Here is a 15,811-nt window from a genome sequence, read left to right as displayed (position 1 = left end):
TGTCCCTGCATGTGGGAGAGAAGACACCGCAGTTTTATGGATTTTATGATTTCTGATCACCACAGAAGGGCGTGCTGGAAATCAGCGTGCGAGGAAAGAAAGTAAGCGCTGATTTGTCTCTACTGTGAAAGAATTAATCTATTATTTTTCTGTTTCCTGTGCATTTATTTCCAGGTTGGTTTTAGTAGAACGTAGATGAAGAGTTTGATCATTCAAGTCTGGAATCTGAAAGGACTGGACTTTTTTGCAACAGAGAAATTTCCTGTGATGCTACTCCCTGGAGGGAACCAGGAGCAGACTGATGACATAGTACGAGGGACAACATTTTTAATACAGGCTGCGTAATTTACTCCAGCTGGAACTCTTTTTGCATTAAAAATATGCCTATATCATGATCCTGATTTGTGGTTCCATGATTAATGAACAACAGATGATTTCAGTAGAACTTCAGTAGAACTGTCTCTGAGACAGGTTGTTAGAATTACACTTCTGGACTGTTCCTGCAACACTGTGCTTGGTGAAAACGGTACGCTTTACGTGGTGGAATTACGTGTCCTTGATTCCCTGCCCCAGATAGGATGCAGAAGGTATGACTGTACATGGGCTGGTCCCTAACTCTGAAATCACGACTCTAACTCTGGCTCATCAGTTGTGCAAAACTCCATGCTGCATCCCACCTCGTAAACAACCCATCCAGGAATGGGCTAAACCACCACAACTGTGAAAAGACTTTCTGGTCGTCATACAAGTGGTTTTGAGTCCATGACTGGAAAAAGATACATAGAGAGAATCCTGGGGCAGAAGTAGACAGACTGCCAAATCATACAGGTCATGCCTTATGCACACAAACAATACTCATGCAAGTATTGTTGGTGAGATCCCATGCTACGTTTGCTTTCTGAAAGCGTGTGAGATCAATTTGAAACAGCCATGGATTGCAGCAGGCTCACCTCCTCAGCTGATGAATGGAGAATGAAGGTTGGGAAGTGGGAGAAGCCCACAATCAAATGCAGAAATCAGAAACAGATGTCAGGAAAGCTTCGTCTTTTTTTTTTTTTTTTTGTCGGGACATGCACACATTCTACACCGGGGTCGTGAGGACTAGCTGAGTTATGAGATATTGTCTTACTAGACAGAATTCTTGCTGGTTATGCAAGGTGACTTCAGCTGCCTAATCAGAGCAAGAGTCCCTCACATGTGCCTAGCCAGGAACTTCTAGTTCACTAACAAGGTCCCAGGCAGGGTGAGGATGGGGAGGTAGAACGCTGAAAAATAGGGGTTGCTGACCACTCAGCAGTGCCATGTCCTGCATTCTCTCTTGTCCTTGGCTGCCAGGGCTATCTTGTTAAATGGGCTGATCTCCTAGCTGTGCTCCCATCCTCCTCTCCACCAAAATTTTGGACACCCACCCAACCCAAAAACTAGTATCACAAAAACGTACTTACCAGAACTCTGCACCTTAGCTGTGACAAAATTCTGGACAGTCCTACAGCATGCCATTGGGTTGCTGAACTATTGCAGATAGTCACCAGCCTGGAATTCTTGGTTGGAAGGAAGGCCCTTCCTTGTCAGACCTGGCACCGGGAGCAACTACAACCATAGAGGCCTGGCTCTGGGGCACCTCCTGAAATTTTCCTAGAGCACCCCCAGTCCTACAAAAGGGACATGCCCTACTACAAAGTACTCGGTGCCCTTTTTGCCGCAGTTGTCAGATATCAAAGATCAAGTGTGGCAAGCTGTTCCAGAAAGTCAGCTGCAGTCTTGGATTTAGAGACAGGCTGCTCTGGAATCTTGGAAATGCAAGTATGTGATTGCCATGAAGTCCTGAAGTATCCAAGATAGGATCACATCTCAACATAATACAGCTTAGCAACAGCGAAGCTGCACTACCAGGAAAGTGCGTTTTTCCAGTTTTGACCACCAGAAACTGGAGAACTATTTTGCAGACTACTACATGGAGTGTTTTGCAGGAGAACACTGGCTGTGGTATGGCGTGCTTTGGCAATGGAACACTGGTGCAAGACATGAGACCCTGATGTAAGACTTTGGGAGGACTGAAGACAGGCTAGTTCACGCTGGTTGGGAGGAGCAGCATGAATCCTGCTTACAGGGGCAGAACTTGAGTACAACCCAACATTCCAACATACCCTTGTCCAAGCTTCTCCATGAAGCTCCAAAATCACTCCAGAGCAAACTATAGAGGAAACATATACATGAGTAAGCATGGATAATTGGACAGCTAGGGCTACGTGTGTTCTGTTGGATGCAAGCTAACGTTACAGTAAAGATATAGCCAAAAATCACCTTTAAGTGGTCAAATCTTTCTTCACTGGCTGTTTGAAAAAGCTGAGTTCCTTCCTTACATGCTCTGAACTCCTGTGCCACGGCCAGACATCTAACTTTTAAGATGCTGCAATGCCTGATGTGGACAATCTCAGTAATGCCTCCAACAGAGCAAGACATGCACCACACTTAAGCCAAGACCAGACACAGTGAGCATCTTTCAAATACTAAAATTATTTTTGTCTCACTTGCTCTTTCTGCTGGGGAACTCTGGGGAGCTGGGACTAGATGATCCATCAGACTTCAGGTCAAAGAAAGTTCCTGGACTGTCCAGCACCTTCTGTATCCTCTCCGCAGTGTCTCTGCTGGGACAAAAGAGAAATCAGCTATTATACTCCAGGGTTTGGAATACTCCATGTATTCCAAGACTTCCCTACAAGCCACAATTGAAAAAGGTGGATGAACTACTTAGGGATATGGTTTAAGGGGAGATTAGGGACAGTTGGACTGGATGATCTCTAAGGTCTTTTCCAACCTAGAAAATCTATGAAATCTATGAAATACAAAGCTGGATCTCTCGTATCTACGTGAAAGGGAAGCAAAGGCAGTTGTGTTGAAAAGGGCAGACTCCTTAGATGCAACCTGTTGAGGGCAATATATTAAAAATGGCCAAATTTAAGCACCTTTTGAATGGATATAAAAGCCTAAATTAATTTCAGTACTCTCCTTCAATTCTTGTACTTTTCTTCTACCCATTTCGTTGGTCGTACGAAGCTTTAGGACTGATTGGAGAGTTTATCTATTTATTGCATAAAGAAAAAGGATTCAGCAAACGTCCCTGTTTCAGGATGGTTACAATAGTTTTATTGCTACTAGTACCTGCAAGATACTTCCGAAGAAAGCTGAAAAGTGAGTAACTGGAAAGTGGGGTATGTTTAATTAAGGATTGGAAAACTCAGCTTTTTGTTGGTTTCGGGGTTTTTTTTTTGTGGCTTCAGTGATGGAGTTCATAAAGTTCTCCTTTGCTGTCTTGGTCAAATGTTCCTACCTGTACTCCTCCCATGACAGTTCCTCATGCCCTCACTTGTGCTGATACAACCGTTTGTGAGACTGGGAATTATCCTGACAAAAAAAAACCAAATCTGAAACTAAATGCCTGAAACTTCTACGGCACCTGAACAGGCAGGATGGACTGGGTCAGCTGTGTCATCAAAGCATGCATATCCTTAAACTATGGGTGAAGCTTCAGGGTGAAGCCACACATGAGATGTTGAGCTCTCTGTTGCCAGGGAGAGAGCCCGCTCCAGCCTCTGCCACTCTTGCTGAGTGTACCTTCCATCCATCCCAGTACCCATCAGACTTCTCCATGAGCCAGTTCATGGCAGAACCTGGCAGACAACCCAAGGAAAGAAAGTGGACACTTTTTCTGTTAGATTAATGGGCTGAATCAGTTCCACGAAGGGTCCACTAAGCACCTGAGTCATCGTAAGGAATGGGACAGGGACTGGGCAGTTGAAAGAGACACTGGGAGGGGGAAAGTACAATATCTGCTTTCAGCAGCAATGAACTGTTAGGATAGACCAGTTGCCAGTGAAACTGCACCTTCCAGAATCACCCAAAAAGTCTTTCACAAAACACAAGATGAGGCTCACTGTTCCTCACGTCTAAGACTGCAAATATGCAAAAGGAAAGCTAAATTAACCCAATAGCTACCCAACTCCCTCCTAGCAAAATGCAGGAAAAAAAAAAAAGATAATAAATCCAGGGTTTTTCCTCGACGTAGAAGACTTTTACAGATCTTTTAAGGGGTCAGTGAAGGATGTTGTACCCAAAGTAGGGGTGCAGCTGTGTAAGGTACACAACTAAAGCAGTGAGAAGCTGTGGCTACTGTGTTGGCTCAGACTGTTACAGGGAAGTTGTCTCAGAAGATTTTCTTTTCCTCCAAGAAAGTTCTATACTATTTTTCTTCAGATTAGGTCACAGGTACCTCATTAAGGAAAGGTCCAAGAGAATAACTGGAAAGAAGGGAATATGTAGTAATTCTCCCTGTTGTGGAATCACTAGTTTCCGCATTAAAGATAGCTTTTCCCATTTTAGACTGAGTCTTTAGGCTGTTCCCTGGAATTCTTGCAACTGGGAAAACTATATTAGATGCAGAGCACTCGTGACTTTTGAGAATACAATGTTAAAAAAGTGTCTCAGCTAGAGCTGAGACGAATTTATTGATTTAACTAAATAACCTCTTGTCACCAGTAGATAACTTCTGAATGGTTATAATTCCATCCACTATGCCAAATCACTCCTTGAACCTGTATGTTAACCCTTAATTGTAATTATTTCTCAGATCATCTAACTTAAACTCGAGTCATTTTGACTTAAAGCCTTTTTTAAAAAAAAAATAATTTCTTAAGATATCAGAAGTTTTGTCTATTTGAACTTGTTAACATGAAAACAAGCAAACGAAGAAGCAAGCACCCAATTCCCCCTTCCCAAGGAAAAGCCTTTCATCTGACTCTTATCCAAAAGTGGTAAATACAGAGCAGGAGAACCAAGAGTCCCAGATCATACTGCACAAAGTTTAAGAGCAATCTTACTATGTTCCTCCACCCATCTCTTCCCTTCTTCCCCAAATATTGATTCTCCTTGTTTCCAAATGTCCTTTTTATTTTTTTTTTTTCCTGTCATTTGTCCATTTCTCCATTTGCCAATGATCAGGCTTTTCTTCCCCTTCCAACCATTTCCATTTCAGTTCTCATTCCTGTTGATCTCCCTTTTCTGCCCTTATCTCCTTTCTATCTCCCTTTTCTCATCTCCTCCTGGTTTTTTTCTCTCTTTGTCTCATCTTCCCACGGCTCATACCTCTTTTCCTCCTGTATGTTCTCAATGCCAATGGCACTACTCCGTCGCCCATGGAAGCGGCTGGCTCGAGTATGTGATGGGCTCCTACCAGGCAAGGCAAAAGACTAGAAAAAAGGGAAAGTGTGACAGAAAGGAGGGAGGGGAACAAGACAGGAAAAACTGGGGAGAACTGGAAGCACGGGAGAGGGAGTTTGCGATGTGGATCCAGATCTTCTCCTTTACTCTGCGATACAACAGCACGGCCCAGCTCCACCGGTGCGAGGAGGAGTACTTTCCGTCGGTGAGGAAGAGAAGCTAGGGCTTGCAAAGGTGGTATGAGACAGAGAGACATAGAAACAAAGGCAGAACAAGACACACAGCCAGTATACAGAGAAAGAGGCTCGGGAAGGGAGGTATCCCCATGGGATGAGAGAAGGAGAGGCAGAACCAGAAAGGCAGAGAAAACTGGAAGTTAAAGGAGAGGAGGAGGCAGCAAACTCAAGTCATGGCTGTTCTGCGACTGTGTTGTGGTGACATAAAGCATACAACTGAGTAAACTGTCACCAAGAAACTTCCACGCTGAAAGGGACCTTCTTGGCTTACTAAGGTCCTTTTCTTTTGTAGTTTGCCTGTATGGACATCACTGGTGCAGAGACCATAATCTGCTGGATGCACTTTGGCCAAGGTAACTACAATTCCACTATCAGAAACATGGATCCTTTTGTGGAAACGTTTGTCATGCATTGATTATGCTCACACTGATCAGGTATGTTTAGCATCCCTATCAAATAAGAAAGGCTTTGATGGTGACTAGAAACATTCTTTTCTCACCCCAAACTTCATTAATTCTGCTGTTTGTTCCCAACATGCCAATTCCAGTTACAGCAACCTTGAAGGTTCAGTTACCTTGAATAAACACTGTGCACCCGTTTATATTACAGAAAAAGAATATGATTGGTGAAATTGAAGAAAACAAAACAGATTTAGGTCCTTAAGTTCTCAGCTCTTGCCATACGACAATACAGGACCATTGTATTTGACTGGTTTGACCAGTCAAACCACAGTGCATGCATTTTTTTAAGCTATGGCCACGTACAGGATCTAATCCAGGATAGATGTCTGATGTGGAATCATGTTTGGCTTTCTTCTCCCAGTCTGCACCAACCTCAGCTCTAGTTTACGGATGAACTGGGGCTAGAGACAGGCACAGACAGAACAGACCCCAACACGTGCTGTCACCGCTCATGGAATGGGATGACACGACAGAAGGAGATTCACAGGAGGACAAGAGGGCAAACAAACAGGGAAAAAACAAAAATGTATGGGTGGGTCATGAAGGTACGCCAGGTTTCTTCTTACTGCCCCCTCGAATACCTTACCGCAGCGATGGCCTTGGGGCCCTCGGCGACGCTCTGGCTGAGGGCAAGGCCAGCTGTAGGTGGGCGGCTGGGCAAGGAGGCTGGCTGCTGCTTTCTCATGGCTATCCCCATGGTATCCAGGCTCTGGCTGCGGCCTCTGATCACCCGCTGAGCAGAAGGGAGGCAGGGAAACAGACAAACACAGGTACACGTGTAGACATGTGCACAGCAGGGCGGTACGAAAAGCACCACGGATTGGGTGGAAAGTTGGGACAGACCAACAGCAGAACCACAGAAATCCTAACTCCCAGATGGCAGCATCTTAGATACTACACACTTTTGGTCCTCACCAATTCATGGAGCTCGCTGCCAGGAAAGAACTCTTCCTGAAGTATAGACATATATAGACATTCCCTACCAGCATCCCAGCACACTGGATAAGATAGCATCATCTGGAGCAGCCCTACCCAGCACAGGCTACAAAACACAAAATCAAACTCCTGTTCAAGTCTTGCATGAACTCAAGTGCTGGTTCCAAGAGGAAACGGCCATATCAAAATCTGCAGCAATTGAAAAAGCCATTTTCTGAGTTTGCTCAGCCTTTTCCAGCCAAGGCCATCTGTGTACACGACATGCAAATCGCAGCAGCTGCTAGAAGCCAGAAAAGGACATTTTGGGACAATTCGTGTAAGACATGGATGGGTATGGAATTCCTGGTTAGCAGCAGAGGCAAGTTTAGCCACTTGTACATAAAAATACACCTCATCAAAGCGTGCCAGCTCTGCCCAAAACTACACATGTAGCTACCAAACTTATATATTAATGGATTAGTTTCACAGCCCTTAACGACTCTAACCAGCCCACTACACAAAACAGGTGGGAGTCATCTGAAGAAATGCTATTTATAACACACCTCTGTCCACACAGATACCTGGTTATGCAAAAGAAGTGTCCTCACCATCCATGTAGTAAAGAATTTCGTCCTTATATCCAATCTAAATCTGCCCTCTTTCAGTTTAAAGCCATTGCCCCGTGTCCTGTCACTCCATGCCCTTGTCCAAAGCCCCTCTCCAGCTTTCCTGTAGCCCCTTTAGGCACTGGAAGGCTGCAATAAGATCACCCCGGAGCCTTCTCTTCTCCAGGCTGAACAGCCCCAACTCTCTCAGCCTGTTTTCACAGGAGAGGTGCTCCAGCCCTCGGAGCAAAATCCCCTCCCTCGCCCTGCTGCCCACGCTGCTCTGGATGCAGCCCAGGACACGGTTGGCTTTCTGGGCTGCCAGCGCACGGTGCCGGCTCATGTTGAGCTTCTCATCCACCAACACCCCAAGTCCTTCTCCTCAGGGCTGCTCTCAATCCATTCTCCACCCAGCCTGTACTTGTGCTTGGGATTGCCCCGACCCACGTGCAGGACCCTGCACTTGGCCTTGTTGAACTTCATGAGGTTCTCACAGGCCCATCTCTCCAGCCTGTCCAGGTCCCTCTGGATGGCATCCCTTCCCTCCAGCGTGCCCACAACACCACACAGCTTGGTGTCATCTGCAAACTTGCTGAGGGTGCACTTGATCCCACTGTCCATGTCTCCAACAAAGATGTTAAATAGCACTGGCCCCAGTACTGACCCCTGAGGAACACCACTCATCACCGGCCTCCACTGGGACATTGAACTGTTGATTGCAACTCTTTGAGTGTGACCATCCAGCCAATTCCTTATCCACCGAGTCGTCCATCCATCAAATCCACATCTCTCCAATTTAGAGACAAGGATGTCATGCAGGACAGTGTCCAATGCTTTGCAGAAGTCCAGGTAGATGATGTCAGTTGCTCTTCCCTTATCCACCAACACTGTAACCCCATCATAGAGGGCCATCAAATTAGTCAGGCAGGATTTGCCCTTAGTGAAGCCATGTTGGCTGTCACCAATCACCCCCTTATTTTCCATGTGCCTTAGCACAGTTGCCAGGAGGATCTGCTCCATGATCTTGCTGGGCACAGAGGTGAGACTGACCAGCCTGTGGTTCCCTGTGTCTTCCTTTTTTCCCATTTTAAAGATGGGGGCTATGTTTCCCCTTTTCCAGTCTGTGGGAACTTCACCAGACTGCCACAACTTCTCAAATATGATGGATAATGGTTTAGCAACTTCCTCTGCCAGTTCCCTCAGGACCTGCGGATGCACCTCACCAGGTCCCATGGACTTGTGCACCTTCAGGTTCTTTCGATGGTCTCGAACCTGGTCTTCTCCTACAGTGGGTGGTTCTTCATTCTCCCAGTCCCTGCCTTTGCCTTCTGTGACTTGGGCTGTGCAGCTGGAGCTCTTGCCAGTGAAGACTGAGGCAAAAAAGTCATTGAGTCCCTCAGCCTTCTCCATATCCCGGGTAGCCAGATCTCCTGTTTCATTCCAGAGAGGGCCCATGTTTTCCCTAGTCCTCCAGTCCTCCTTTTATCACTGACGTACCTATAGAAGCTTTTCTTGTTGCCCTTGATGTCCCTGGCCAGATTTAACTCTATCAGGGCTTTAGCTTTCCTAACCTGATCCCTGGTTGCTCGAACAATTTCTCTGTATCCCTCCTAGGCTACCTGTCCTTGCTTCCACCCTCTGTAGGCATCCTTTTTGTGTTTGAGCTTGTCCAGGAGCTCCTTGTTCATCCATGCAGGCCTCCTGGTGTTCCTACCTGACTTCTTCTTTGTTGGGATGCACCACTCCTGAGCTTGGTGGAGGTGATCCTTGAATATTAACAGCTTTCTTGGGCCCCTCTTCCCTCCAGGGCTTTCTCCCATCGTACTCTAGCATGAAGTGCTTTATGCATGAAGCATAAAGAGTTTGACTTCTCAGGGACAGATTGGAATTCCACCCTGGACCACCCTATAGGTCTGTAGAAAGGAGCACAGGAAGCAGAAAAAAATGTCTTTTCTTGAGAGATATGGTAAAGCACAGTTGAAGATGCTCTGAAGAAAGGCTGCTGAATGGAAGACTTTTATTCTGTCTGACCCTACACACAGCTGTTCAGCAGGATGAATATTCCTTAGAGGGACACACAGTGAGCTTGAGAAAAGCACGAGTAACTGGGTAGGGAATAAACTATGGCTCACCTTGAAATTCTCGAGGAAGCCCCCACTGCCATTCTCTATCTTGTCGTCCTCCCCTACGGGCAATCCCATCATACTGCGGCTGCGAAGCTGCAGCTCCTCAAAAAGGCTTTCCAAGAGGGCACTCCGGGTTCTTTCCTACATCAACATTGGGAATGAAAACACAGCTCTTATTGGGAATGGAGGGATTTTTATTTTTTTTCCTGTTTTTGCAGTCTCTCACCAAAAAAAAAGCCACCATGAAAATTAATTTAAACAGTATAAAGTAGGTTTAGCTGTATGGTTATGGAATATATTTCCGTAATACCCAGCCCTTTTAAACTCTTCCCAAAGCAAGTCATAAAGGGTATCAGTACTTTTCTACAGGTGATGAAACACAGGCATGGATTGAAGGCATTTTTTTTCTAGATCAGGCAAGCAGCAGAGTCTGGAACAGAATTTTGGTACTTTTAACCAAAATCAGTGTTATGGGTACGCATCCTGGAGCATAATACTGAGATTCAGTTAATACAGATTTTCCTCCAGCAAGATATATGCATCACATTCCCATTCTTACTTGAGGATTAGATCTGTAGCTTAGAATGTACCTGTTCATATTCTATCACACCTGCTGTGACACACCAAGTATCATAGACCAAAGCATCATCACATTCCATCTTCCTTTTTGAAGCACCACAAAAGCAGAAGTAGAAGAAAGTAAAAAAACATAACTGTGTTTTCTTAATCTGGTAGTAATATAGTTTCATCATTTTTAATGGCAGGAACCAGGTAATAGACCCACCTCTAATTTTGCAAATTTCTCAGCTCGATAGCAGCTGTACTCAGCATTGATGAGCTTGACCAGGAGAAATTCACGAAACTCTGCACTCTACAAGACAAGAGGAAGACTAGACTGGACATGAAAACAGTAATAAAAATATCCCATGAGAAAAGCTTTGCCTTCCTACTCTTTAGACCTCCAAAGTCATCTAGCCAGACAATACTGACTCAGAACACCATATTGCCCTGCCATCTAACACTGGACCAGAGAAACAAACCTTTCTAAATATGGCTGGGTTTGGCAGAGGGGGTCCAAAGAAAGGGACATCATCTCGGGCTGTGACTGAAACCTGAAACAATACAAGGGGGAAAAAAAATAAGTGTCATGACACAAGTGAGACTATCAAAGCCTTCGAACGACTATGGTATATCTGATCTCTCCTGAAGCATTTCCATGTTCAAAAGGGATCTAATATGCTGTCCCGTGCATCCTTCTGTTTCTGAACTCAGAGAATGGATGTGCTGCTTTATCTCCCAGAAATTCAGTCAGCAACATGTGCACACAGTGAGAGCAAGGAAAATAACTGAACCAACCACTCTCTAAAAAATATTTTCATGCTTTTTTAAAGTAAGGACCAGTGTATTTAGAACAAAAACCCCAAGATGCTTCTATTCAGCCTGCAGGATTTACCTCCACGAGAAGAACCTTTGTCAATATGGTTGTACTGACCTATTTTTTTTGACAGTGACTCCTCGGTGGAGATACACTGCACACTAAAAGGATTATCTCAGTGACACCACCTGAGGCACATGTGGTAAACACACAAAAGCACTTTCCCAGTAAGAGATAAGGAAATCTGTGCCTTTTTGTTTGGTTGTTTTTAACATACTCTTACCTGACATACCAATGCCAAAAAAAGTAACTGTAATGCAGTCCAGTTTTCACATACTGGCACTTGGCTCTTCCCAGCACTTACCTATAATCATATGCAGCTATCTTACTAGATACATACAGCACTTCAGAACATTTCACAGTGATGCCATGTTTGAGATGGAATAATACCATTATTTGCCATTTCATAGAATCATAGAATGGTTTGGGTTGGAAGGGACCTCAAAGATCATCCAGTTCCAACCCCCCTGCCATGGGCAGGGACACCCTTCACTACACCAGGTTGCCCAAAGCCTCATCCAACCTGGCCTGGAACACTTCCAGGGATGGGGCAGCCACAACTTCTCTGGGCAACCTGTGCCAGTGCTTCACCACCCTCAGAGGGAAGAATTTCTTCCTTATATCTAATCGAAATTTCCCCTCTTTCAGTTTAAATCCATTGCCCCGTGTCCTGTCACTACACACCCTTGTCCAAAGCCCCTCTCCAGCTTTCCTGTAGCCCCTTTAGGCACTGGAAGGTGCTGGAAGGTCTCCCTGGAGCCTTCTCTTCTCCAGGCTGAACAGCCCCAACTCTCCCAGCCTGTCTTCCCTATTTCATACAACAGGGAACAATGTCAGAACAACTTAAGAGCAACTGCCTCAACACAACACTCCAGTGTAAATGTAACAGAGCCAATGAAAGGTCTGAGTTTAATGAGGGGAAGAAGGAAAGGGGCCCTCGAATTAATTCAGATTTCTCATACTGTAGACCAGCTCGCCTAATTACAAGGCTTCCCTCTCCCTCCCAGTAGACATCTACTAGTTAAAACCCTGCTTTTCATTTTTAATTTTCTGATTGCAAAAACTCATTCAAAGAAACAAATGCCATTAATAGCCCAATTTAACCACTAGGCAGTAAAGCTTAAGTAAATGGAACGATGGATGGAAAAAAGTCTTCCCAAACTGCAGTCTCTTAGGTACTAGAATGCTCTCAAGGCAGAATGAGTTAAAACACCTTTGGCAAAGCCTTTAGAGAAAGCTCTGCACTGGCTCTAGGATCCTGACTGAGGCTGCTTGTTTTTCATGGAATTATACAGGCAACCCTATTACACTGACAAAAACAAGGGCATTGCAGACAGGCAGAGTCCTACAATAGTGGGAAGAGGCAAGACAAATGGCAAGCTTCCCCAGCTCTTTCTCTTGACATTAAAAAAAAAATCCAGGGAATTTCTGTGATCTACAAAGCAGAGAGTGAGAGGAGAACTGGAACCCCGTGCCCCTGATTAACGTGAGGCTATTGTGTCATTACAGACCCGCTGCCCATAGAATCATAGAATGGTTAGGGCTGGAAGGGACCTTCAAAGGTCATCTAGTCCAACCCCCCTGCAAGGAACAGGGATATCTCCAACTAGATCAGGTTGCTCAGGGCCTCGTCCAACCTGGCCTTGAACATCTCCAGGGATGGAGCATCCACCACCTCTCTGGGCAACCTGTTCCAGTGTTCTACAACTCTCATGGTAAAAAATTTTTTCCTAATATCCAACCTGAATCTACCTCCCTAGCATTGTTCCCTATGCTTCCCATAGCACAGGGAACAATGGAAGGTGGTTGTTCTGCTCCCAGCACCCTCTTTGGTGGGAGAGGAAATGAGGATCCTGTTCTAATTTTTTGTATTCTTGATGTTCTCGTAGACCTCTGAGGCATAAGGATCACCAAATCAGAATTCTTATGTAACACAAGACATGGCACTTTGATTAAAACATTTCTACAATGGAAAATGCATCATGGAACGCAAGCTTCTATGTATTTTCTGCTCTCTCAGCATGACTGAAACTTAAACATAAAGTTGTATAGACATTCACGTAGACATTCAGTCGCGTGACAGAGAAAGAGCTGTCTCCAAAGGCTGCAGAGAGGGAAGCTCATTCTAGTAGGGCTCATCTCAACTGGAGGGCCCTAACAGGCAGCACTTCCCTGCCAGATGGGCATCAGTTCTGGAATCTCCCAAAGCAGATGTAGCTGGTTCAGATTCCATAGATTAGGCCAACCAGCTGTACCTCCCCTGCAGTCTCAGGCTGTGCAAGCTGTCAGCACTGTGCTCTGCAGGCATGGCTGTCCATCAGGTGAATGAGTTTTACCTGACTTATATCATGCAAGACATTCCCCCAAAACAGCATCAGTTGTTCCTTGTGCTCTTTGATGTAAGCATGTTTTTATCTGATTTTGTCCTGCTTCAATTCCCGAGCTTTGAACTTCAGAAACCCATCAGCTACTTTGAAAGACTTACAGGCACATTCATGCATAGATACTTAACAAATTGATCAAATTGTTCTTTATCCTTCTATTTGCTAGGTAGAGGCAGGAAGCAGTCCTGGACTCCTTTCAGTAAAATACTTGCCTTCCAGAATTTTAATCATTCTCAGCCTCACCTCCCAGCCCCGTCCAGCTTATCAATCACAGAATCATAGAATCATAGAATGGTTTGGGTTGGAAGGGACCTTAAAGATCATCTAGTTCCAACCCCCCTGCCATGGGCAGGGACACCCTCCACTACACCAGGTTGCCCAAAGCCTCATCCAACCTGGCCTGGAACACTTCCAGGCATGGGGCAGCCACAACTTCTCTGGGCAACCTGTTCCAGTGCCTCACCACTCTCAGAATGAAAAAATTCTTTCTTATATCTAACCTATATCTAACCAATATCTTCATGGAATCTGAATGCTCAACAAACATGAACACAGATTGAATAGGAGCAACCACACCAAACAGACAGGACCACTGCAAACCTATAGAACAGAGATCAACACAGCAGGGAGGAGACTCCTGGTCAGAGATCAAAGAGCAGGAGAAGGAGAGCTGGTGGCAGCTACTGGATTTCTAGGTTTACTGGTAATAAATCTAATTACTGCCTTTCACTGAAAACATTAAATCGGGTTTGCTAACAGAGCAAGCAAAGCTGTTAGGATGACAGCTGGGTTTGCCTATGCCTCTACCAAAGTCCCAAACCCAGGTTTCCACTTCTAGGATCAGCATCAGTGAATCACAACAGAGGGACCTGTTGGTTCCGTTTACCTTGTAGAGAGTGTCCCCAGCGGTGCCATGAGTGAGCTGAACGACCACGTAGGCGTGTAGGAAATTAGAAGCAATCATATCGGGGACAAAAGGCGTGCTCTCATCCTGGAAGATGATGGCTACAATGTCATTCCCAATGTGACGCTTCCGCTGAAGCTGGAGAGGAAAAAAAAAAAGATAAATGGAGAACACAGGTGAAAAAGAGCAGAACGGTAAAATGAGGCCTCAAGCACCAGTCTGTCCAGCCTCTCCAACCCGCCTGGTCAACCAAACCCCCCATCACTACTGTCACCATTACTCCAGCCATAATTCCCAACATACAGTTAGGTGTTCTCCTCTCTAACTGGCCCCCCATCAGATACCCCTCCCCTCTTTGCCATGCTGTTGTATTCCATAGTTCTCCTTCCAGTACCTGCTGGGAATCTCCCTCTGTGAAGGGCAGCTTTGTAGACACATGAAACATGATCTCCTTGCCCCGGAAATTTGTGTAGACCGACTCAGTGCCCGTTTGACCTCTAGTGACATCCAAGCCTCCCCGGAACCTGAGCAAATCCATACCACGCCATAGGTCAGGCAGGACAGAGATTGGAAAGTGGGAAGAAGAAAGACAACGCCAGTAACATCAACATTAGCAAAGGTAATTTTTAAGGAACCAGTGATAGTGGAGCACCAAATCTTCTCCAAACAAACGCACTGACTGAAGCTGCACGGTGTTCCAGCTGATGAACACACTTGCTTACTAAAATCTGTGAAGCTAAACCAGGGATCCTAAAGGATCCTACATTATTTGGGATTCTTCTGAGAAACACAATCCATAGTTGAGCACTACTGAAAGGATGGGCTGCCTCACAGAGAGACTAAAACAATACTGACCCCTACCACTGTGAAACAAACTTATATCCACACAGTCAAATAACATTATTTTTGGCTGATACTGTGGGTTTTACATGAAAATACCAGCAGAGACCTAAGCTCCCACTGGTTCCCAGACAAGGTGGTTGACAAAAGCATTCTGGGCTTATCCAGCTGCGCTGGGATTCAGAGAAGACAGCACTCTTCCTCTGAACACACTGCGTTTCCCAACTCAATCTGACTTTTCGACTGCCGTAGTTACGCACCCACGGAAATCCTGCAGCTGGATCTTGTCACCAAGGAAATCCAGAAACTCCAGGAAACCCAGACTCTCCTCTGTGTTACTGAAGACTTCTTCTTCGGTTGTCTTCAAAAGGAAAGGAGAAGTCATAAGGAGCGCAAGCAGCACAAAGAACAGGCAATAATTTCTCTACACAGCTCAACCAGCTTTGAGGACCTGCACAAACAAATCGATCACTGAAAGAGGGGAGATTTAGATTAGATATAAGGAGGAAATTTTTCACTCTGAGGGTGGTGAGGCACTGGCACAGGTTGCCCAGAGAAGTTGTGGCTGCCCCATCCCTGGAAGTGTTCCAGGCCAGGCTGGATGAGGCTTTGGGCAACCTGGTGTAGTGGAGGGTGTCCCTGCCCATGGCAGGGGGGTTGGAACTGGATGATCTTTAAGGTCCCTTCC

The 15,811-nt window shown here is 45.4% G+C and overlaps 1 protein-coding gene across 1 annotated transcript in view; it reads right to left on the bottom strand.

Moving 5' to 3' along the window:
* LOC104380643 (rap1 GTPase-activating protein 1-like) overlaps positions 1 to 15,811 on the bottom strand; it is a 40,550-nt gene that overhangs the window by 10,495 nt on the left and 14,244 nt on the right. Inside the window, exons 11-19 of the mRNA XM_086622686.1 lie at positions 15,384 to 15,484; positions 14,678 to 14,807; positions 14,266 to 14,421; positions 10,601 to 10,672; positions 10,345 to 10,431; positions 9,567 to 9,701; positions 6,501 to 6,647; positions 5,143 to 5,246; positions 2,532 to 2,648 (exon numbers count right to left, since the gene is read on the bottom strand). Coding sequence (XP_086478812.1) covers positions 2,532 to 2,648; positions 5,143 to 5,246; positions 6,501 to 6,647; positions 9,567 to 9,701; positions 10,345 to 10,431; positions 10,601 to 10,672; positions 14,266 to 14,421; positions 14,678 to 14,807; positions 15,384 to 15,484 — 1,049 coding nt within the window. The remainder of the gene's footprint in view (positions 1 to 2,531; positions 2,649 to 5,142; positions 5,247 to 6,500; positions 6,648 to 9,566; positions 9,702 to 10,344; positions 10,432 to 10,600; positions 10,673 to 14,265; positions 14,422 to 14,677; positions 14,808 to 15,383; positions 15,485 to 15,811) is intronic.

Source organism: Tauraco erythrolophus, chromosome 1 (genome assembly GCF_009769465.1).
Source record: "Tauraco erythrolophus isolate bTauEry1 chromosome 1, bTauEry1.pri, whole genome shotgun sequence".
NCBI classification, from domain to species: Eukaryota; Metazoa; Chordata; class Aves; order Musophagiformes; family Musophagidae; genus Tauraco; species Tauraco erythrolophus.
The sequence above is the reverse complement of the archived record's forward strand: the minus strand, read 5'-3'. Positions and strand labels throughout refer to the sequence as shown.